Source organism: Salmo salar, chromosome ssa05 (genome assembly GCF_905237065.1).
Source record: "Salmo salar chromosome ssa05, Ssal_v3.1, whole genome shotgun sequence".
Lineage (NCBI taxonomy): Eukaryota > Metazoa > Chordata > Actinopteri > Salmoniformes > Salmonidae > Salmo > Salmo salar.
In genome coordinates, this window is record NC_059446.1 from 80,481,303 (window position 1) to 80,505,335 (window position 24,033).

Consider the following 24,033-nt stretch of genomic DNA (forward strand, 5'->3'; position numbering starts at 1 on the left):
CAGCTAAGACTCAGTGTCAGGTCAACACTATAGCTGGCTCTACTGGTCAGCTAAGACTCAGTGTCAGGTCAACACTATAGCTGGCTCTACTGGTCAGCTAAGACTCGGTGTCAGGTCAACAGTATAGCTGGCTTTACGTGTCAGCTAAGGCTCAGTGTAGCTCAGTGTCAGGTCAACACTATAGATGGCTTTACTGGTCAGCTAAGACTCAGTGTAGCTCAGTGTCAGGTCAACACTATAGATGGCTTTACTGGTCAGCTAAGACTCAGTGTAGCTCAGTGTCAGGTCAACACTATTGCTGGCTCTACTGGTCAGCTAAGACTCGGTGTCAGGTCAACAGTATAGCTGGCTCTACTGGTCAGCTAAGGCTCAGTGTAGCTCAGTGTCAGGTCAACACTATAGTTGGCTCTACTGGTCAGCTAAGACTCAGTGTAGCTCAGTGTCAGGTCAACACTATAGCTGGCTCTACTGGTAAGCTAAGGCTCAGTGTCAGGTCAACACTATAGCTGGCTCTACTGGTCAGCTAAGACTCAGTGTCAGGTCAACACTATAGCTGGCTCTACTGGTCAGCTAAGACTCGGTGTCAGGTCAACAGTATAGCTGGCTTTACTGGTCAGCTAAGGCTTAGTGTAGCTCAGTGTCAGGTCAACACTATAGCTGTCTCTACTGGTCAGCTAAGACTCAGTGTAGCTCAGTGTCAGGTCAACACTATAGCTGGCTCTACTGGTCAGGTAAGTCTCAGTGTCAGGTCAACACTATTGCTGGCTCTACTGGTCAGCTAAGACTCAGTGTAGCTCAGTGTCAGATCAACACTATAGCTGGCTCTACTGGTCAGGTAAGTCTCAGTGTCAGGTCAACACTATTGCTGGTTCTACTGGTTAGCTAAGACTCAGTGTCAGGTCAACAGTATAGCTGGCTCTACTAGTCAGCTAAGACTCAGTGTAGCTCAGTGTCAGTTCAACACTATAGCTGGCTCTACTGGTCAGCTAAGACTCAGTGTAGCTCAGTGTCAGGTCAACACTATAGCTGGCTCTACTGGTCAGCTAAGACTCAGTGTCAGGTCAACACTATAGCTGGCTTTACTGGTCAGCTAAGGCTCAGTGTAGCTCAGTGTCAGGTCAACACTATAGCTGGCTCTACTGGTCAGCTAAGACTCAGTGTCAGGTCAACACTATAGCTGGCTCTACTGGTCAGCTAAGACTCAGTGTAGCTCAGTGTCAGGTCAACACTATAGCTGGCTCTACTGGTCAGCTAAGTCTCAGTGTCAGGTCAACACTATTGCTGGCTCTACTGGTCAGCTAAGACTCAGTGTCAGGTCAACAGTATAGCTGGCTCTACTAGTCAGCTAAGACTCAGTGTAGCTCAGTGTCAGGTCAACACTATAGCTGGCTCTACTGGTCAGCTAAGACTCAGTGTAGCTCAGTGTCAGGTCAACACTATAGCTGGCTCTACTGGTCAGCTAAGACTCAGTGTCAGGTCAACACTATAGCTGGCTTTACTGGTCAGCTAAGGCTCAGTGTAGCTCAGTGTCAGGTCAACACTATAGCTGGCTCTACTGGTCAGCTAAGACTCAGTGTCAGGTCAATACTATAGCTGGCTCTACTGGTCAGCTAAGACTCGGTGTCAGGTCAACACTATAGCTGGCTTTACTGGTCAGCTAAGGCTCAGTGTAGCTCAGTGTCAGGTCAACAGTATAGCTGGCTTTACTGGTCAGCTAAGGCTCAGTGTAGCTCAGTGTCAGGTCAACAGTATAGCTGGCTCTACTGGTCAGCTAAGACTCAGTGTAGCTCAGTGTCAGGTCAACAGTATAGCTGGCTCTACTGGTCAGCTAAGGCTCAGTGTAGCTCAGTGTCAGGTCAACAGTATAGCTGGCTCTACTGGTCAGCTAAGACTCAGTGTAGCTCAGTGTCAGGTCAACACTATAGCTGGCTCTACTGGTCAGCTAAGTCTCAGTGTCAGGTCAACACTATTGCTGGCTCTACTGGTCAGCTAAGACTCAGTGTCAGGTCAACAGTATAGCTGGCTCTACTAGTCAGCTAAGACTCAGTGTAGCTCAGTGTCATGTCAACACTATAGCTGGCTCTACTGGTCAGCTAAGACTCAGTGTAGCTCAGTGTCAGGTCAACACTATAGCTGGCTTTACTGGTCAGCTAAGGCTCAGTGTAGCTCAGTGTCAGGTCAACACTATAGCTGGCTCTACTGGTCAGCTAAGACTCAGTGTCAGGTCAACACTATTGCTGGCTCTACTGGTCAGCTAAGACTCGGTGTCAGGTCAACACTATAGCTGGCTTTACTGGTCAGCTAAGGCTCAGTGTAGCTCAGTGTCAGGTCAACAGTATAGCTGGCTTTACTGGTCAGCTAAGGCTCAGTGTAGCTCAGTGTCAGGTCAACAGTATAGCTGGCTCTACTGGTCATCTAAGACTCAGTGTAGCTCAGTGTCAGGTCAACAGTATAGCTGGCTCTACTGGTCAGCTAAGGCTCAGTGTAGCTCAGTGTCAGGTCAACAGTATAGCTGGCTCTACTGGTCAGCTAAGACTCAGTGTAGCTCAGTGTCATGTAAACACTCTATCTGGCTCTACGGGTCAGCTAAGGCTCAGCTAAGGCTCAGTGTCAGGTCAACAGTATAGCTGGCTCTACTGGTCAGCTAAGACTCAGTGTAGCTCAGTGTCAGGTCAACAGTATAGCTGGCTCTACTGGTCAGCTAAGACTCAGTGTAGCTCAGTGTCAGGTCAACACTGTAGCTGGCTCTACTGGTCAGCTAAGACTCAGTGTCAGGTCAACACTATAGCTGGCTCTACTGGTCAGCTAAGACTCGGTGTCAGGTCAACACTATAGCTGGCTCTACTGGTCAGCTAAGCCTCAGTGTAGCTCAGTGTCAGGTCAACACTATAGCTGGCTCTACTGGTCAGCTAAGACTCAGTGTCAGGTCAACACTATAGCTGGCTCTACTGGTCAGCTAAGACTCGGTGTCAGGTCAACAGTATAGCTGGCTCTACTGGTCAGCTAAGGCTCAGTGTAGCTCAGTGTCAGGTCAACACTATAGTTGGCTCTACTTGTCAGCTAAGGCTCAGTGTAGCTCAGTGTCAGGTCAACACTATAGCTGGCTCTACTGGTCAGCTAAGGCTCAGTGTCAGGTCAACACTATAGCTGGCTCTACTGGTCAGCTAAGACTCAGTGTCAGGTCAACACTATAGCTGGCTCTACTGGTCAGCTAAGACTCGGTGTCAGGTCAACAGTATAGCTGGCTCTACTGGTCAGCTAAGGCTCAGTGTAGCTCAGTGTCAGGTCAACAGTATAGCTGGCTCTACTGGTCAGCTAAGACTCAGTGTAGCTCAGTGTCAGTTAAACACTCTATCTGGCTCTACTGGTCAGCTAAGGCTCAGCTAAGGCTCAGTGTCAGGTCAACACTATAGCTGGCTATACTGGTCAGCTAAGACTCGGTGTCAGGTCAACACTATAGCTGGCTCTACTGGTCAGCTAAGGCTCAGTGTCAGGTCAACACTATAGCTGGCTCTACTGGTCAGCTAAGACTCAGTGTAGCTCAGTGTCAGGTCAACACTATAGCTGGCTCTACTGGTAAGCTAAGGCTCAGTGTCAGGTCAACACTATAGCTGGCTCTACTGGTCAGCTAAGACTCAGTGTCAGGTCAACACTATAGCTGGCTCTACTGGTCAGCTAAGAGTCGGTGTCAGGTCAACAGTAGCTGGCTCTACTGGTCAGCTAAGACTCAGTGTAGCTCAGTGTCAGGTCAACACTATAGCTGGCTCTACTGGTCAGCTAAGACTCAGTGTAGCTCAGTGTCAGGTCAACACTATAGCTGGCTCTACTGGTCAGCTAAGTCTCAGTGTCAGGTCAACACTATTGCTGGCTCTACTGGTCAGCTAAGACTCAGTGTCAGGTCAACAGTATAGCTGGCTCTACTAGTCAGCTAAGACTCAGTGTAGCTCAGTGTCAGGTCAACACTATAGCTGGCTCTACTGGTCAGCTAAGACTCAGTGTAGCTCAGTGTCAGGTCAACAGTATAGCTGGCTCTACTGGTCAGCTAAGGCTCAGTGTAGCTCATTGTCAGGTCAACAGTATAGCTGGCTCTACTGGTTAGCTAAGGCTCAGCTAAGGCTCAGTGTCAGGTCAACAGTATAGCTGGCTCTACTGGTCAGCTAAGACTCAGTGTAGCTCAGTGTCAGGTCAACACTGTAGCTGGCTCTACTGGTCAGCTAAGACTCAGTGTCAGGTCAACACTATAGCTGGCTCTACTGGTCAGCTAAGACTCAGTGTAGCTCAGTGTCAGGTCAACACTATAGCTGGCTCTACTGGTCAGCTAAGGCTCAGTGTAGCTCAGTGTCAGGTCAACACTATAGCTGGCTCTACTGGTCAGCTAAGACTCAGTGTCAGGTCAACACTATAGCTGGCTCTACTGGTCAGCTAAGACTCGGTGTCAGGTCAACAGTATAGCTGGCTCTACTGGTCAGCTAAGGCTCAGTGTAGCTCAGTGTCAGGTCAACACTATAGTTGGCTCTACTTGTCAGCTAAGGCTCAGTGTAGCTCAGTGTCAGGTCAACACTATAGCTGGCTCTACTGGTCAGCTAAGGCTCAGTGTCAGGTCAACACTATAGCTGGCTCTACTGGTCAGCTAAGACTCAGTGTCAGGTCAACACTATAGCTGGCTCTACTGGTCAGCTAAGACTCGGTGTCAGGTCAACAGTATAGCTGGCTCTACTGGTCAGCTAAGGCTCAATGTAGCTCAGTGTCAGGTCAACAGTATAGCTGGCTCTACTGGTCAGCTAAGGCTCAGCTAAGGCTCAGTGTCAGGTCAACACTATAGCTGGCTCTACTGGTCAGCTAAGACTCAGTGTAGCTCAGTGTCAGGTCAACACTATAGCTGGCTCTACTGGTCAGCTAAGACTCAGTGTCAGGTCAACAATATAGCTGGCTCTACTAGTCAGCTAAGACTCAGTGTAGCTCAGTGTCAGGTCAACACTATAGCTGGCTCTACTGGTCAGCTTAGACTCAGTGTAGCTCAGTGTCAGGTCAACACTATAGCTGGCTCTACTGGTCAGCTAAGACTCAGTGTCAGGTCAACACTATAGCTGGCTCTACTGGTCAGCTAAGACTCGGTGTCAGGTCAACACTATAGCTGGCTCTACTGGTCAGCTAAGGCTCAGTGTAGCTCAGTGTCAGGTCAACACTATAGCTGGCTCTACTGGTCAGCTAAGACTCAGTGTCAGGTCAACACTATAGCTGGCTCTACTGGTCAGCTAAGACTCGGTGTCAGGTCAACACTATAGCTGGCTCTACTGGTCAGCTAAGGCTCAGTGTAGCTCAGTGTCAGGTCAACACTATAGCTGGCTCTACTGGTCAGCTAAGACTCAGTGTCAGGTCAACACTATAGCTGGCTCTACTGGTCAGCTAAGACTCGGTGTCAGGTCAAAACTATAGCTGGCTCTACTGGTCAGCTAAGGCTCAGTGTCAGGTCAACACTATAGCTGGCTCTACTGGTCAGCTAAGACTCAGTGTAGCTCAGTGTCAGGTCAACACTATAGCTGGCTCTACTGGTAAGCTAAGGCTCAGTGTCAGGTCAACACTATAGCTGGCTCTACTGGTCAGCTAAGACTCAGTGTCAGGTCAACACTATAGCTGGCTCTACTGGTCAGCTAAGAGTCGGTGTCAGGTCAACAGTAGCTGGCTCTACTGGTCAGCTAAGACTCAGTGTAGCTCAGTGTCAGGTCAACACTATAGCTGGCTTTACTGGTCAGCTAAGGCTCAGTGTAGCTCAGTGTCAGGTCAACACTATAGATGGCTTTACTGGTCAGCTAAGACTCAGTGTAGCTCAGTGTCAGGTCAACACTATAGCTGTCTCTACTGGTCAGCTAAGACTCAGTGTAGCTCAGTGTCAGGTCAACACTATAGCTGGCTCTACTGGTCAGCTAAGACTCAGTGTAGCTCAGTGTCAGATCAACACTATAGCTGGCTCTACTGGTCAGCTAAGTCTCAGTGTCAGGTCAACACTATTGCTGGCTCTACTGGTCAGCTAAGACTCAGTGTAGCTCAGTGTCAGGTCAACACTATAGTTGGCTCTACTGGTCAGCTAAGACTCAGTGTAGCTCAGTGTATTGTCAACACTATAGCTGGCTCTACTGGTCAGCTAAGACTCAGTGTAGCTCAGTGTCAGGTCAACACTATAGCTGGCTCTACTGGTAGGCTAAGGCTCAGTGTCAGGTCAACACTATAGCTGGCTCTACTGGTCAGCTAAGACTCAGTGTCAGGTCAACACTATAGCTGGCTCTACTGGTCAGCTAAGACTCGGTGTCAGGTCAACAGTATAGCTGGCTTTACTGGTCAGCTAAGGCTCAGTGTAGCTCAGTGTCAGGTCAACACTATAGATGGCTTTACTGGTCAGCTAAGACTCAGTGTAGCTCAGTGTCAGGTCAACACTATAGCTGTCTCTACTGGTCAGCTAAGACTCAGTGTAGCTCAGTGTTAGGTCAACACTATAGCTGGCTCTACTGGTCAGCTAAGACTCAGTGTAGCTCAGTGTCAGATCAACACTATAGCTGGCTCTACTGGTCAGGTAAGTCTCAGTGTCAGGTCAACACTATTGCTGGTTCTACTGGTCAGCTAAGACTCAGTGTCAGGTCAACAGTATTGCTGGCTCTACTAGTCAGCTAAGACTCAGTGTAGCTCAGTGTCAGGTCAACACTATAGCTGGCTCTACTGGTCAGCTAAGACTCAGTGTAGCTCAGTGTCAGGTCAACACTATAGCTGGCTCTACTGGTCAGCTAAGACTCAGTGTCAGGTCAACACTATAGCTGGCTTTACTGGTCAGCTAAGGCTCAGTGTAGCTCAGTGTCAGGTCAACACTATAGCTGGCTCTACTGGTCAGCTAAGACTCAGTGTCAGGTCAACACTATAGCTGGCTCTACTGGTCAGCTAAGACTCGGTGTCAGGTCAACACTATAGCTGGCTCTACTGGTCAGCTAAGGCTCAGTGTAGCTCAGTGTCAGGTCAACACTATAGCTGGCTCTACTGGTCAGCTAAGACTCAGTGTCAGGTCAACACTATAGCTGGCTCTACTGGTCAGCTAAGACTCGGTGTCAGGTCAAAACTATAGCTGGCTCTACTGGTCAGCTAAGGCTCAGTGTCAGGTCAACACTATAGCTGGCTCTACTGGTCAGCTAAGACTCAGTGTAGCTCAGTGTCAGGTCAACACTATAGCTGGCTCTACTGGTAAGCTAAGGCTCAGTGTCAGGTCAACACTATAGCTGGCTCTACTGGTCAGCTAAGACTCAGTGTCAGGTCAACACTATAGCTGGCTCTACTGGTCAGCTAAGAGTCGGTGTCAGGTCAACAGTAGCTGGCTCTACTGGTCAGCTAAGACTCAGTGTAGCTCAGTGTCAGGTCAACACTATAGCTGGCTTTACTGGTCAGCTAAGGCTCAGTGTAGCTCAGTGTCAGGTCAACACTATAGATGGCTTTACTGGTCAGCTAAGACTCAGTGTAGCTCAGTGTCAGGTCAACACTATAGCTGTCTCTACTGGTCAGCTAAGACTCAGTGTAGCTCAGTGTCAGGTCAACACTATAGCTGGCTCTACTGGTCAGCTAAGACTCAGTGTAGCTCAGTGTCAGGTCAACACTATAGCTGGCTCTACTGGTCAGCTAAGACTCAGTGTCAGGTCAACACTATAGCTGGCTTTACTGGTCAGCTAAGGCTCAGTGTAGCTCAGTGTCAGGTCAACACTATAGCTGGCTCTACTGGTCAGCTAAGACTCAGTGTCAGGTCAACACTATAGCTGGCTCTACTGGTCAGCTAAGACTCAGTGTAGCTCAGTGTCAGGTCAACACTATAGCTGGCTCTACTGGTCAGCTAAGTATCAGTGTCAGGTCAACACTATTGCTGGCTCTACTGGTCAGCTAAGACTCAGTGTCAGGTCAACACTATAGCTGGCTCTACTGGTCAGCTAAGACTCGGTGTCAGGTCAACAGTATAGCTGGCTCTACTGGTCAGCTAAGGCTCAGTGTAGCTCAGTGTCAGGTCAACACTATAGTTGGCTCTACTTATCAGCTAAGGCTCAGTGTAGCTCAGTGTCATGTAAACACTCTATCTGGCTCTACGGGTCAGCTAAGGCTCAGCTAAGGCTCAGTGTCAGGTCAACAGTATAGCTGGCTCTACTGGTCAGCTAAGACTCAGTGTAGCTCAGTGTCAGGTCAACAGTATAGCTGGCTCTACTGGTCAGCTAAGACTCAGTGTAGCTCAGTGTCAGGTCAACACTGTAGCTGGCTCTACTGGTCAGCTAAGACTCAGTGTCAGGTCAACACTATAGCTGGCTCTACTGGTCAGCTAAGACTCGGTGTCAGGTCAACACTATAGCTGGCTCTACTGGTCAGCTAAGCCTCAGTGTAGCTCAGTGTCAGGTCAACACTATAGCTGGCTCTACTGGTCAGCTAAGACTCAGTGTCAGGTCAACACTATAGCTGGCTCTACTGGTCAGCTAAGACTCGGTGTCAGGTCAACAGTATAGCTGGCTCTACTGGTCAGCTAAGGCTCAGTGTAGCTCAGTGTCAGGTCAACACTATAGTTGGCTCTACTTGTCAGCTAAGGCTCAGTGTAGCTCAGTGTCAGGTCAACACTATAGCTGGCTCTACTGGTCAGCTAAGGCTCAGTGTCAGGTCAACACTATAGCTGGCTCTACTGGTCAGCTAAGACTCAGTGTCAGGTCAACACTATAGCTGGCTCTACTGGTCAGCTAAGACTCGGTGTCAGGTCAACAGTATAGCTGGCTCTACTGGTCAGCTAAGGCTCAGTGTAGCTCAGTGTCAGGTCAACAGTATAGCTGGCTCTACTGGTCAGCTAAGACTCAGTGTAGCTCAGTGTCAGTTAAACACTCTATCTGGCTCTACTGGTCAGCTAAGGCTCAGCTAAGGCTCAGTGTCAGGTCAACACTATAGCTGGCTATACTGGTCAGCTAAGACTCGGTGTCAGGTCAACACTATAGCTGGCTCTACTGGTCAGCTAAGGCTCAGTGTCAGGTCAACACTATAGCTGGCTCTACTGGTCAGCTAAGACTCAGTGTAGCTCAGTGTCAGGTCAACACTATAGCTGGCTCTACTGGTAAGCTAAGGCTCAGTGTCAGGTCAACACTATAGCTGGCTCTACTGGTCAGCTAAGACTCAGTGTCAGGTCAACACTATAGCTGGCTCTACTGGTCAGCTAAGAGTCGGTGTCAGGTCAACAGTAGCTGGCTCTACTGGTCAGCTAAGACTCAGTGTAGCTCAGTGTCAGGTCAACACTATAGCTGGCTCTACTGGTCAGCTAAGACTCAGTGTAGCTCAGTGTCAGGTCAACACTATAGCTGGCTCTACTGGTCAGCTAAGTCTCAGTGTCAGGTCAACACTATTGCTGGCTCTACTGGTCAGCTAAGACTCAGTGTCAGGTCAACAGTATAGCTGGCTCTACTAGTCAGCTAAGACTCAGTGTAGCTCAGTGTCAGGTCAACACTATAGCTGGCTCTACTGGTCAGCTAAGACTCAGTGTAGCTCAGTGTCAGGTCAACAGTATAGCTGGCTCTACTGGTCAGCTAAGGCTCAGTGTAGCTCATTGTCAGGTCAACAGTATAGCTGGCTCTACTGGTTAGCTAAGGCTCAGCTAAGGCTCAGTGTCAGGTCAACAGTATAGCTGGCTCTACTGGTCAGCTAAGACTCAGTGTAGCTCAGTGTCAGGTCAACACTGTAGCTGGCTCTACTGGTCAGCTAAGACTCAGTGTCAGGTCAACACTATAGCTGGCTCTACTGGTCAGCTAAGACTCAGTGTAGCTCAGTGTCAGGTCAACACTATAGCTGGCTCTACTGGTCAGCTAAGGCTCAGTGTAGCTCAGTGTCAGGTCAACACTATAGCTGGCTCTACTGGTCAGCTAAGACTCAGTGTCAGGTCAACACTATAGCTGGCTCTACTGGTCAGCTAAGACTCGGTGTCAGGTCAACAGTATAGCTGGCTCTACTGGTCAGCTAAGGCTCAGTGTAGCTCAGTGTCAGGTCAACACTATAGTTGGCTCTACTTGTCAGCTAAGGCTCAGTGTAGCTCAGTGTCAGGTCAACACTATAGCTGGCTCTACTGGTCAGCTAAGGCTCAGTGTCAGGTCAACACTATAGCTGGCTCTACTGGTCAGCTAAGACTCAGTGTCAGGTCAACACTATAGCTGGCTCTACTGGTCAGCTAAGACTCGGTGTCAGGTCAACAGTATAGCTGGCTCTACTGGTCAGCTAAGGCTCAATGTAGCTCAGTGTCAGGTCAACAGTATAGCTGGCTCTACTGGTCAGCTAAGGCTCAGCTAAGGCTCAGTGTCAGGTCAACACTATAGCTGGCTCTACTGGTCAGCTAAGACTCAGTGTAGCTCAGTGTCAGGTCAACACTATAGCTGGCTCTACTGGTCAGCTAAGACTCAGTGTCAGGTCAACAATATAGCTGACTCTACTAGTCAGCTAAGACTCAGTGTAGCTCAGTGTCAGGTCAACACTATAGCTGGCTCTACTGGTCAGCTTAGACTCAGTGTAGCTCAGTGTCAGGTCAACACTATAGCTGGCTCTACTGGTCAGCTAAGACTCAGTGTCAGGTCAACACTATAGCTGGCTCTACTGGTCAGCTAAGACTCGGTGTCAGGTCAACACTATAGCTGGCTCTACTGGTCAGCTAAGGCTCAGTGTAGCTCAGTGTCAGGTCAACACTATAGCTGGCTCTACTGGTCAGCTAAGACTCAGTGTCAGGTCAACACTATAGCTGGCTCTACTGGTCAGCTAAGACTCGGTGTCAGGTCAACACTATAGCTGGCTCTACTGGTCAGCTAAGGCTCAGTGTAGCTCAGTGTCAGGTCAACACTATAGCTGGCTCTACTGGTCAGCTAAGACTCAGTGTCAGGTCAACACTATAGCTGGCTCTACTGGTCAGCTAAGACTCGGTGTCAGGTCAAAACTATAGCTGGCTCTACTGGTCAGCTAAGGCTCAGTGTCAGGTCAACACTATAGCTGGCTCTACTGGTCAGCTAAGACTCAGTGTAGCTCAGTGTCAGGTCAACACTATAGCTGGCTCTACTGGTAAGCTAAGGCTCAGTGTCAGGTCAACACTATAGCTGGCTCTACTGGTCAGCTAAGACTCAGTGTCAGGTCAACACTATAGCTGGCTCTACTGGTCAGCTAAGAGTCGGTGTCAGGTCAACAGTAGCTGGCTCTACTGGTCAGCTAAGACTCAGTGTAGCTCAGTGTCAGGTCAACACTATAGCTGGCTTTACTGGTCAGCTAAGGCTCAGTGTAGCTCAGTGTCAGGTCAACACTATAGATGGCTTTACTGGTCAGCTAAGACTCAGTGTAGCTCAGTGTCAGGTCAACACTATAGCTGTCTCTACTGGTCAGCTAAGACTCAGTGTAGCTCAGTGTCAGGTCAACACTATAGCTGGCTCTACTGGTCAGCTAAGACTCAGTGTAGCTCAGTGTCAGATCAACACTATAGCTGGCTCTACTGGTCAGCTAAGTCTCAGTGTCAGGTCAACACTATTGCTGGCTCTACTGGTCAGCTAAGACTCAGTGTAGCTCAGTGTCAGGTCAACACTATAGTTGGCTCTACTGGTCAGCTAAGACTCAGTGTAGCTCAGTGTATTGTCAACACTATAGTTGGCTCTACTGGTCAGCTAAGACTCAGTGTAGCTCAGTGTCAGGTCAACACTATAGCTGGCTCTACTGGTAGGCTAAGGCTCAGTGTCAGGTCAACACTATAGCTGGCTCTACTGGTCAGCTAAGACTCAGTGTCAGGTCAACACTATAGCTGGCTCTACTGGTCAGCTAAGACTCGGTGTCAGGTCAACAGTATAGCTGGCTTTACTGGTCAGCTAAGGCTCAGTGTAGCTCAGTGTCAGGTCAACACTATAGATGGCTTTACTGGTCAGCTAAGACTCAGTGTAGCTCAGTGTCAGGTCAACACTATAGCTGTCTCTACTGGTCAGCTAAGACTCAGTGTAGCTCAGTGTTAGGTCAACACTATAGCTGGCTCTACTGGTCAGCTAAGACTCAGTGTAGCTCAGTGTCAGATCAACACTATAGCTGGCTCTACTGGTCAGGTAAGTCTCAGTGTCAGGTCAACACTATTGCTGGTTCTACTGGTCAGCTAAGACTCAGTGTCAGGTCAACAGTATTGCTGGCTCTACTAGTCAGCTAAGACTCAGTGTAGCTCAGTGTCAGGTCAACACTATAGCTGGCTCTACTGGTCAGCTAAGACTCAGTGTAGCTCAGTGTCAGGTCAACACTATAGCTGGCTCTACTGGTCAGCTAAGACTCAGTGTCAGGTCAACACTATAGCTGGCTTTACTGGTCAGCTAAGGCTCAGTGTAGCTCAGTGTCAGGTCAACACTATAGCTGGCTCTACTGGTCAGCTAAGACTCAGTGTCAGGTCAACACTATAGCTGGCTCTACTGGTCAGCTAAGACTCGGTGTCAGGTCAACACTATAGCTGGCTCTACTGGTCAGCTAAGGCTCAGTGTAGCTCAGTGTCAGGTCAACACTATAGCTGGCTCTACTGGTCAGCTAAGACTCAGTGTCAGGTCAACACTATAGCTGGCTCTACTGGTCAGCTAAGACTCGGTGTCAGGTCAAAACTATAGCTGGCTCTACTGGTCAGCTAAGGCTCAGTGTCAGGTCAACACTATAGCTGGCTCTACTGGTCAGCTAAGACTCAGTGTAGCTCAGTGTCAGGTCAACACTATAGCTGGCTCTACTGGTAAGCTAAGGCTCAGTGTCAGGTCAACACTATAGCTGGCTCTACTGGTCAGCTAAGACTCAGTGTCAGGTCAACACTATAGCTGGCTCTACTGGTCAGCTAAGAGTCGGTGTCAGGTCAACAGTAGCTGGCTCTACTGGTCAGCTAAGACTCAGTGTAGCTCAGTGTCAGGTCAACACTATAGCTGGCTTTACTGGTCAGCTAAGGCTCAGTGTAGCTCAGTGTCAGGTCAACACTATAGATGGCTTTACTGGTCAGCTAAGACTCAGTGTAGCTCAGTGTCAGGTCAACACTATAGCTGTCTCTACTGGTCAGCTAAGACTCAGTGTAGCTCAGTGTCAGGTCAACACTATAGCTGGCTCTACTGGTCAGCTAAGACTCAGTGTAGCTCAGTGTCAGGTCAACACTATAGCTGGCTCTACTGGTCAGCTAAGACTCAGTGTCAGGTCAACACTATAGCTGGCTTTACTGGTCAGCTAAGGCTCAGTGTAGCTCAGTGTCAGGTCAACACTATAGCTGGCTCTACTGGTCAGCTAAGACTCAGTGTCAGGTCAACACTATAGCTGGCTCTACTGGTCAGCTAAGACTCAGTGTAGCTCAGTGTCAGGTCAACACTATAGCTGGCTCTACTGGTCAGCTAAGTATCAGTGTCAGGTCAACACTATTGCTGGCTCTACTGGTCAGCTAAGACTCAGTGTCAGGTCAACACTATAGCTGGCTCTACTGGTCAGCTAAGACTCGGTGTCAGGTCAACAGTATAGCTGGCTCTACTGGTCAGCTAAGGCTCAGTGTAGCTCAGTGTCAGGTCAACACTATAGTTGGCTCTACTTATCAGCTAAGGCTCAGTGTAGCTCAGTGTCAGGTCAACACTATAGCTGGCTCTACTGGTCAGCTAAGGCTCAGTGTCAGGTCAACACTATAGCTGGCTCTACTGGTCAGCTAAGACTCAGTGTCAGGTCAACACTATAGCTGGCTCTACTGGTCAGCTAAGACTCGGTGTCAGGTCAACAGTATAGCTGGCTCTACTGGTCAGCTAAGGCTCAGTGTAGCTCAGTGTCAGGTCAACAGTATAGCTGGCTCTACTGGTCAGCTAAGACTCAGTGTAGCTCAGTGTCAGTTAAACACTCTATCTGGCTCTACTGGTCAGCTAAGGCTCAGCTAAGGCTCAGTGTCAGGTCAACACTATAGCTGGCTATACTGGTCAGCTAAGACTCGGTGTCAGGTCAACACTATAGCTGGCTCTACTGGTCAGCTAAGGCTCAGTGTCAGGTCAACACTATAGCTGGCTCTACTGGTCAGCTAAGACTCAGTGTAGCTCAGTGTCAGGTCAACACTATAGCTGGCTCTACTGGTAAGCTAAGGCTCAGTGTCAGGTCAACACTATAGCTGGCTCTACTGGTCAGCTAAGACTCAGTGTCAGGTCAACACTATAGCTGGCTCTACTGGTCAGCTAAGAGTCGGTGTCAGGTCAACAGTAGCTGGCTCTACTGGTCAGCTAAGACTCAGTGTAGCTCAGTGTCAGGTCAACACTATAGCTGGCTCTACTGGTCAGCTAAGACTCAGTGTAGCTCAGTGTCAGGTCAACACTATAGCTGGCTCTACTGGTCAGCTAAGTCTCAGTGTCAGGTCAACACTATTGCTGGCTCTACTGGTCAGCTAAGACTCAGTGTCAGGTCAACAGTATAGCTGGCTCTACTAGTCAGCTAAGACTCAGTGTAGCTCAGTGTCAGGTCAACACTATAGCTGGCTCTACTGGTCAGCTAAGACTCAGTGTAGCTCAGTGTCAGGTCAACAGTATAGCTGGCTCTACTGGTCAGCTAAGGCTCAGTGTAGCTCATTGTCAGGTCAACAGTATAGCTGGCTCTACTGGTCAGCTAAGGCTCAGCTAAGGCTCAGTGTCAGGTCAACAGTATAGCTGGCTCTACTGGTCAGCTAAGACTCAGTGTAGCTCAGTGTCAGGTCAACACTGTAGCTGGCTCTACTGGTCAGCTAAGACTCAGTGTCAGGTCAACACTATAGCTGGCTCTACTGGTCAGCTAAGACTCGGTGTCAGGTCAACACTATAGCTGGCTCTACTGGTCAGCTAAGGCTCAGTGTAGCTCAGTGTCAGGTCAACACTATAGCTGGCTCTACTGGTCAGCTAAGACTCAGTGTCAGGTCAACACTATAGCTGGCTCTACTGGTCAGCTAAGACTCGGTGTCAGGTCAACAGTATAGCTGGCTCTACTGGTCAGCTAAGGCTCAGTGTAGCTCAGTGTCAGGTCAACACTATAGTTGGCTCTACTTGTCAGCTAAGGCTCAGTGTAGCTCAGTGTCAGGTCAACACTATAGCTGGCTCTACTGGTCAGCTAAGGCTCAGTGTCAGGTCAACACTATAGCTGGCTCTACTGGTCAGCTAAGACTCAGTGTCAGGTCAACACTATAGCTGGCTCTACTGGTCAGCTAAGACTCGGTGTCAGGTCAACAGTATAGCTGGCTCTACTGGTCAGCTAAGGCTCAATGTAGCTCAGTGTCAGGTCAACAGTATAGCTGGCTCTACTGGTCAGCTAAGGCTCAGCTAAGGCTCAGTGTCAGGTCAACACTATAGCTGGCTCTACTGGTCAGCTAAGACTCAGTGTAGCTCAGTGTCAGGTCAACACTATAGCTGGCTCTACTGGTAAGCTAAGGCTCAGTGTCAGGTCAACACTATAGCTGGCTCTACTGGTCAGCTAAGACTCAGTGTCAGGTCAACACTATAGCTGGCTCTACTGGTCAGCTAAGAGTCGGTGTCAGGTCAACAGTAGCTGGCTCTACTGGTCAGCTAAGACTCAGTGTAGCTCAGTGTCAGGTCAACACTATAGCTGGCTTTACTGGTCAGCTAAGGCTCAGTGTAGCTCAGTGTCAGGTCTACACTATAGATGGCTTTACTGGTCAGCTAAGACTCAGTGTAGCTCAGTGTCAGGTCAACACTATAGCTGTCTCTACTGGTCAGCTAAGACTCAGTGTAGCTCAGTGTCAGGTCAACACTATAGCTGGCTCTACTGGTCAGCTAAGACTCAGTGTAGCTCAGTGTCAGATCAACACTATAGCTGGCTCTACTGGTCAGCTAAGTCTCAGTGTCAGGTCAACACTATTGCTGGCTCTACTGGTCAGCTAAGACTCAGTGTAGCTCAGTGTCAGGTCAACACTATAGTTGGCTCTACTGGTCAGCTAAGACTCAGTGTAGCTCAGTGTCAGGTCAACACTATAGTTGGCTCTACTGGTCAGCTAAGACTCAGTGTAGCTCAGTGTCAGGTCAACACTATAGCTGGCTCTACTGGTAGGCTAAGGCTCAGTGTCAGGTCAACACTATAGCTGGCTCTACTGGTCAGCTAAGACTCAGTGTCAGGTCAACACTATAGCTGGCTCTACTGGTCAGCTAAGACTCGGTGTCAGGTCAACAGTATAGCTGGCTTTACTGGTCAGCTAAGGCTCAGTGTAGCTCAGTGTCAGGTCAACACTATAGATGGCTTTACTGGTCAGCTAAGACTCAGTGTAGCTCAGTGTCAGGTCAACACTATAGCTGTCTCTACTGGTCAGCTAAGACTCAGTGTAGCTCAGTGTTAGATCAACACTATAGCTGGCTCTACTGGTCAGCTAAGACTCAGTGTAGCTCAGTGTCAGATCAACACTATAGCTGGCTCTACTGGTCAGGTAAGTCTCAGTGTCAGGTCAACACTATTGCTGGTTCTACTGGTCAGCTAAGACTCAGTGTCAGGTCAACAGTATTGCTGGCTCTACTTGTCAGCTAAGACTCAGTGTAGCTCAGTGTCAGGTCAACACTATAGCTGGCTCTACTGGTCAGCTAAGACTCAGTGTAGCTCAGTGTCAGGTCAACACTATAGCTGGCTCTACTGGTCAGCTAAGACTCAGTGTCAGGTCAACACTATAGCTGGCTTTACTGGTCAGCTAAGGCTCAGTGTAGCTCAGTGTCAGGTCAACACTATAGCTGGCTCTACTGGTCAGCTAAGACTCAGTGTCAGGTCAACACTATAGCTGGCTCTACTGGTCAGCTAAGACTCAGTGTAGCTCAGTGTCAGGTCAACACTATAGCTGGCTCTACTGGTCAGCTAAGTATCAGTGTCAGGTCAACACTATTGCTGGCTCTACTGGTCAGCTAAGACTCAGTGTCAGGTCAACAGTATAGCTGGCTCTACTAGTCAGCTAAGACTCAGTGTAGCTCAGTGTCAGGTCAACACTATAGCTGGCTCTACTGGTCAGCTAAGACTCAGTGTAGCTCAGTGTCAGGTCAACACTATAGCTGGCTCTACTGGTCAGCTAAGACTCAGTGTCAGGTCAACACTATAGCTGGCTCTACTGGTCAGCTAAGACTCGGTGTCAGGTCAACACTATAGCTGGCTTTACTGGTCAGCTAAGGCTCAGTGTAGCTCAGTGTCAGGTCAACAGTATAGCTGGCTTTACTGGTCAGCTAAGGCTCAGTGTAGCTCAGTGTCAGGTCAACAGTATAGCTGGCTCTACTGGTCAGCTAAGACTCAGTGTAGCTCAGTGTCAGGTCAACAGTATAGCTGGCTCTACTGGTCAGCTAAGGCTCAGTGTAGCTCAGTGTCAGGTCAACACTATAGCTGGCTCTACTGGTCAGCTAAGACTCAGTGTGCTCGTGTCAAGTCAACACTATAGCTGGCTCTACTGGTCAGCTAAGCTCAGTGTCAGGTCAACACTATTGCTGGCTCTACTGGTCAGCTAAGACTCAGTGTCTGGTCAACAGTATAGCTGGCTCTACTAGTCAGCTAAGACTCAGTGTAGCTCAGTGTCAGGTCAACACTATAGCTGGCTCTACTGGTCAGCTAAGACTCAGTGTAGCTCAGTGTCAGGTCAACACTATAGCTGGCTCTACTGGTCAGCTAAGACTCAGTGTCAGGTCAGCACTATAGCTGGCTTTACTGGTCAGCTAAGGCTCAGTGTAGCTCAGTGTCAGGTCAACACTATAGTTGGCTCTACTTGTCAGCTAAGGCTCAGTGTAGCTCAGTGTCAGGTCAACACTATAGCTGGCTCTACTGGTCAGCTAAGGCTCAGTGTCAGGTCAACACTATAGCTGGCTCTACTGGTCAGCTAAGACTCAGTGTCAGGTCAACACTATAGCTGGCTCTACTGGTCAGCTAAGACTCGGTGTCAGGTCAACAGTATAGTTGGCTCTACTGGTCAGCTAAGGCTCAGTGTAGCTCAGTGTCAGGTCAACAGTATAGCTGGCTCTACTGGTCAGGTAAGACTCAGTGTAGCTCAGTGTCAGTTAAACACTCTATCTGGCTCTACTGGTCAGCTAAGGCTCAGCTAAGGCTCAGTGTCAGGTCAACACTATAGCTGGCTCTACTGGTCAGCTAAGACTCAGTGTAGCTCAGTGTCAGGTCAACACTATAGCTGGCTCTACTGGTCAGCTAAGACTCAGTGTCAGGTCAACACTATAGCTGACTCTACTAGTCAGCTAAGACTCAGTGTAGCTCAGTGTCAGGTCAACACTATAGCTGGCTCTACTGGTCAGCTTAGACTCAGTGTAGCTCAGTGTCAGGTCAACACTATAGCTGGCTCTACTGGTCAGCTAAGACTCAGTGTCAGGTCAACACTATAGCTGGCTCTACTGGTCAGCTAAGACTCAGTGTCAGGTCAACACTATAGCTGGCTCTACTGGTCAGCTAAGACTCTGTGTCAGGTCAACACTATAGCTGGCTCTACTGGTCAGCTAAGGCTCAGTGTCAGGTCAACACTATAGCTGGCTCTACTGGTCAGCTAAGACTCAGTGTAGCTCAGTGTCAGGTCAACACTATAGCTGGCTCTACTGGTAAGCTAAGGCTCAGTGTCAGGTCAACACTATAGCTGGCTCTACTGGTCAGCTAAGACTCAGTGTCAGGTCAACACTATAGCTGGCTCTACTGGTCAGCTAAGACTCAGTGTAGCTCAGTGTCAGGTCAACACTATAGCTGGCTCTACTGGTCAGCTAAGTCTCAGTGTCGGGTCAACACTATAGCTGGCTCTACTAGTCAGCTAAGACAGTGTAGCTCAGTGTCAGGTCAACACTATAGCTGGCTCTACTGGTCAGCTAAGACTCGGTGTCAGGTCAACACTATAGCTGGCTTTACTGGTCAGCTAAAGCTCAGTGTAGCTCAGTGTCAGGTCAACACTATAGATGGCTTTACTGGTCAGCTAAGACTCAGTGTAGCTCAGTGTCAGGTCAACACTATAGCTGGCTCTACTGGTCAGCTAAGACTCAGTGTAGCTCAGTGTCAGATCAACACTATAGCTGGCTCTACTGGTCAGCTAAGTCTCAGTGTCAGGTCAACACTATTGCTGGCATATTGCAGCTGCCAAATTCTATGGGTGGCTTGGATCTGCCCAATATCAGGTTCTATCAGTGGTGTGCCCACCTATGTTATATTTCAGACTGGATCACAAACGATGACTCCTCTATTTGGTTAGACATTGAGACCTCTCTTTCAAAATACCCTTTACAGGATCTTCTGTTTTTCACAAGTTTCAAGTCTGTAAAAGATCATTGTAACAACCCCATTACACTTAACACACTCAAAGTATGGAGGTCAGTTCAACGTTTCCTGGGAAGGTCCAAACTAACCTCGGCTCTTACCCCAATTCTTAACAACCCAGATTTTGCCCCAGGATTGCTGGATGCTGGCTTTAACGTTTGGCTTAATAAGGGCATACGCAGACTAAATGACTTATTTGCAGATAAGATTTTATTGTCATTTGAGCAGATGGTCGAGAAATATCAACTCCCAAAGCAGGACTTTTTCCGTTTCCTACAAGTAAGGCATTATATTCTGAAGAGCACCACCTTAATTGGCAACCCTGATATGTCTGTCATTGAAAGAATGCTTTTTTTCCCACAAAGGAAAATGTCTGTAAGTCTGCTTTATGATGCTTTAAGGTCCTTTTCCGCTGTCGATACACAGAGGGTGAAACAAGTGTGGGAGAAAGAACTGTCTGTTACTATTGATGAAGAGATGTGGGAGGACATTTGGAAATATGCAAAAACAATATCTATATGTAATCGTACTAGAGCAATTCAATCAAGAATAATACACAGATTGCATATATCCCCAAATCGCAGACATGCTTTTAGCCCCTCTTCCTCCTCTCCTCAGTGTCTTAAATGTAAAACTGATACAAGCACCCTAACACATTGTTTATGGTCATGTACCAAAATACAAAGATACTGGTCTGGTGTTCTGCAAGAAATGTAAAAGATCCTAGGGGTCGATCTAGAATTGGACCCAGTCTCGCTACTGTTAGGTCTACCTAGTAGGCATGTAACTTCTGTTGGTAAGAGGAGGCTTTACAACATCCTCACCTTCGCAGCAAGGAAAAACATACTTTTACAGTGGATTAGTGATAAGGTTCCCTCTATTAAAGATTGGCATAAGATACTATTTGAATGGGTACCGCTGGAATATCTGACATGTACGTTGCATTCTAAGACAGATCAGTTCTACAAAGTATGGGAACCTTACCTAAATTACCTAGAACCTGAAGTATCAGCTATTATGCTGCAAGGATTCTCTTAGAATGGTGATCTATGCATTTCAGAATTACACTGTACGTTCCATGTGGGGAACTCAACTTCTTGGTTTAAACTGAGCTTTTTATTTTCATTTAATTTATTTTATTGTAATTTTATTTTTTTTGTATTTTATTTATTTATTATTATTATTATTTTTTTTCCTGTTCATGTTTGATTAAATGTATGTATTGAGAGACGCAATGGGGGGGATGCGGTGAGAGAAGCGCTGAGCGGGGAGAGGAAAATGGTGTGTGTGGGTGTGTGTGGGTGTGTGTGTGTGTGTGTGTGTGTGTGTGTGTGTGTGTGTGTGTGTGTGGGTGCATGCATACATACGGATATGTGTAAGTGAGTGCGTTTTTTTTTTCCTTGTCCTTGTTGTTGTATCTCTTAATATGGGTGAAAATTGTGAAACTCCAATAAAAATACTGTTACAAAAAACACTATTGCTGGCTCTACTGGTCAGCTAAGACTCGGTGTCAGGTCAACAGTATCGCTGGCTCTACTGGTCAGCTAAGGCTCAGTGTAGCTCAGTGTCAGGTCAACACTATAGCTGGCTCTACTGGTCAGCTAAGACTCAGTGTAGCTCAGTGTCAGGTAAACACTCTATCTGGCTCTAATGGTCAGCTAAGGCTCAGCTAAGGCTCAGTGTCTGGTCAACAGTATAGCTGGCTCTACTGGTCAGCTAAGACTCGGTGTCAGGTCAACACTATAGCTGGCTCTACTGGTCAGCTAAGACTCAGTGTAGCTCAGTGTCAGGTAAACACTCTATCTGGCTCTACTGGTCAGCTAAGGCTCAGCTAAGGCTCAGTGTCTGGTCAACAGTATAGCTGGCTCTACTGGTCAGCTAAGACTCAGTGTAGCTCAGTGTCAGGTCAACACTATAGCTGGCTCTACTGGTCAGCTAAGACTCAGTGTCAGGTCAACACTATAGCTGGCTCTACTGGTCAGCTAAGACTCGGTGTCAGGTCAACACTATAGCTGGCTCTACTGGTCAGCTAAGACTCAGTGTCAGGTCAACACTATAGCTGGCTCTACTGGTCAGCTAAGACTCGGTGTCAGGTCAACAGTATAGCTGGCTCTACTGGTCAGCTAAGGCTCAGTGTAGCTCAGTGTCAGGTCAACACTATAGCTGGCTCTACTGGTCAGCTAAGACTCAGTGTCAGGTCAACACTATAGCTGGCTCTACTGGTCAGCTAAGACTCGGTGTCAGAACAACACTATAGCTGGCTCTACTGGTCAGCTAAGACTCAGTGTAGCTCAGTGTCAGGTCAACAGTATAGCTGGCTCTACTGGTCAGCTAAGGCTCAGTGTAGCTCAGTGTCAGGTCAACACTATAGTTGGCTCTACTGGTCAGCTAAGGCTCAGTGTAGCTCAGTGTCAGGTCAACACTATAGCTGGCTCTACTGGTCAGCTAAGACTCGGTGTCAGAACAACACTATAGCTGGCTCTACTGGTCAGCTAAGACTCAGTGTAGCTCAGTGTCAGGTCAACAGTATAGCTGGCTCTACTGGTCAGCTAAGGCTCAGTGTAGCTCAGTGTCAGGTCAACACTATAGTTGGCTCTACTGGTCAGCTAAGGCTCAGTGTAGCTCAGTGTCAGGTCAACACTATAGCTGGCTCTACTGGTCAGCTAAGGCTCAGTGTCAGGTCAACACTATAGCTGGCTCTACTGGTCAGCTAAGACTCAGTGTCAGGTCAACACTATAGCTGGCTCTACTGGTCAGCTAAGACGCGGTGTCAGGTCAACAGTATAGCTGGCTCTACTGGTCAGCTAAGGCTCAGTGTAGCTCAGTGTCAGGTCAACACTATAGTTGGCTCTACTGGTCAGCTAAGACTCAATGTAGCTCAGTGTCAGGTCAACTCTATAGCTGGCTCTACTGGTCAGCTAAGTCTCAGTGTCAGGTCAACACTATAGCTGGCTCTACAGGTCAGCTAAGGCTCAGTGCAGCTCAGTGTCAGGTCAACAGTATAGCTGGCTCTACTGGTCAGCTAAGGCTCAGTGTCAGGTCAACACTATAGCTGGCTCTACTGGTCAGCTAAGACTCAGTGTCGCTCAGTGTCAGGTCAACAGTATAGCTGGCTCTACTGGTCAGCTAAGACTCAGTGTAGCTCAGTGTCAGGTCAACACTATAGCTGGCTCTTCTGGTCAGCTAAGACTCAGTGTCAGGTCAACACTATAGCTGGCTCTACTGGTCAGCTAAGGCTCAGTGTCAGGTCAACACTATAGCTGGCTTTACTGTTCAGCTAAGGCTCAGTGTAGCTCAGTGTCAGGTCAACACTATAGCTGGCTCTACTGGTCAGCTAAGACTCAGTGTCAGGTCAACACTATAGCTGGCTCTACTGGTCAGCTAAGGCTCAGTGTCAGGTCAACACTATAGCTGGCTCTACTGGTCAGCTAAGACTCAGTGTAGCTCAGTGTCAGGTCAACAGTATAGCTGGCTCTACTGGTCAGCTAAGAGTCAGTGTAGCTCAGTGTCAGGTCAACAGTAAAGCTGGCTCTACTGGTCAGCTAAGGCTCAGTGTAGCTCAGTGTCAGGTCAACACTATAGCTGGCTCTACTGGTCAGCTAAGACTCAGTGTAGCTCAGTGTCAGGTCAACACTATAGTTGGCTCTACTGGTCAGCTAAGGTTTAGCTAATCCCACTTGGCTACATTACAGTTGAGCATGTCTTAAAGGGATAGTTCTGACTTACCCTTGTGTGTTGATTCATCCCAAAAAATGTGTCTGTTTATGGAAATTCCAGAATCTCCAGGCGTTTTTTGTTGTTGTAGGTAGAAATGATAATCAAATAGATTGTATCATAACGACAAAACAGTGAACTCTCCCTTTAATGGAGTGGCTGTCTGTCATTACAGGACTTTGTGGTGAAGATAATGCGTTCCCTGGAGAGCCCGTCCTCTGTCATCAGAGCCAAGGCCTTCCTGGTTCTCCTTCAGGTCCTCTGCAGCAACAGGGACATGCTGCTACTCTGCTGCAACTCCAGGTATGGACAGGTCTACTACACATTCACTCACACACACACGCACACGCTAGCGCACACACCTACACGAAGGAGATGGCTGCTGTTTTACGATCCCGTAACCAATTTTGCTATTGTGTATGTTTTTTCGCGTTATTTCTATGTATTTTGTACATAATGTATCTGCCATCATGTCTTATGACCGAAAAGAGCTTCTAGATATCAGGACAGTGATTACTCACCCCATACTGGAGGAATACTTTTTGTTCAACGAGTTGGTTGGGAAGGATTTGCTTCAGACGCCCGACAAGGCCCTCATCCCCGTCATTCGCAGGAGTAAGAGACTGCGGTATCGTGGACGAAGATCCGAGTGCCTTGTTAGGATCCGACGCCGAGAGGGTAATCTACCTTTACCATTGGTCTTATTAGCCAACGTACAATGAAGCGATAATAAAATAGACAAACTACGATCACGTATATCCTACCAACGGGACATTAAAAACTGTAAAATCTTATGTTTTACGAGTTGTGGCTGAACGACGACATGAATAACATACAGCTGGGGGGTTTTAAGCTTTTTCGGCAGGATAGAACAGCGGCTTCTGGTAAGACAAGGGGTGGCGGGCTATGTATATTTGTAAACAACAGCTGGTGCGCAAAATCTAAGGAAGTCTCAAGGTTTTGCTCGCCTGAGGTAGAGTATCTCATGATAAGCTGTATACCACACTATTTACAAAGAGACTTTTCATCTATATTTTTCATAGCTGTCTACAT

General features: G+C 48.2%; 1 protein-coding gene across 1 annotated transcript in view; it reads left to right on the forward strand.

Moving 5' to 3' along the window:
- LOC106605905 (serine/threonine-protein kinase ULK4) overlaps positions 1-24,033 on the forward strand; it is a 285,759-nt gene that overhangs the window by 93,817 nt on the left and 167,909 nt on the right. The window contains exon 22 of the mRNA XM_045719099.1: positions 23,156-23,283. Coding sequence (XP_045575055.1) covers positions 23,156-23,283 — 128 coding nt within the window. The remainder of the gene's footprint in view (positions 1-23,155; positions 23,284-24,033) is intronic.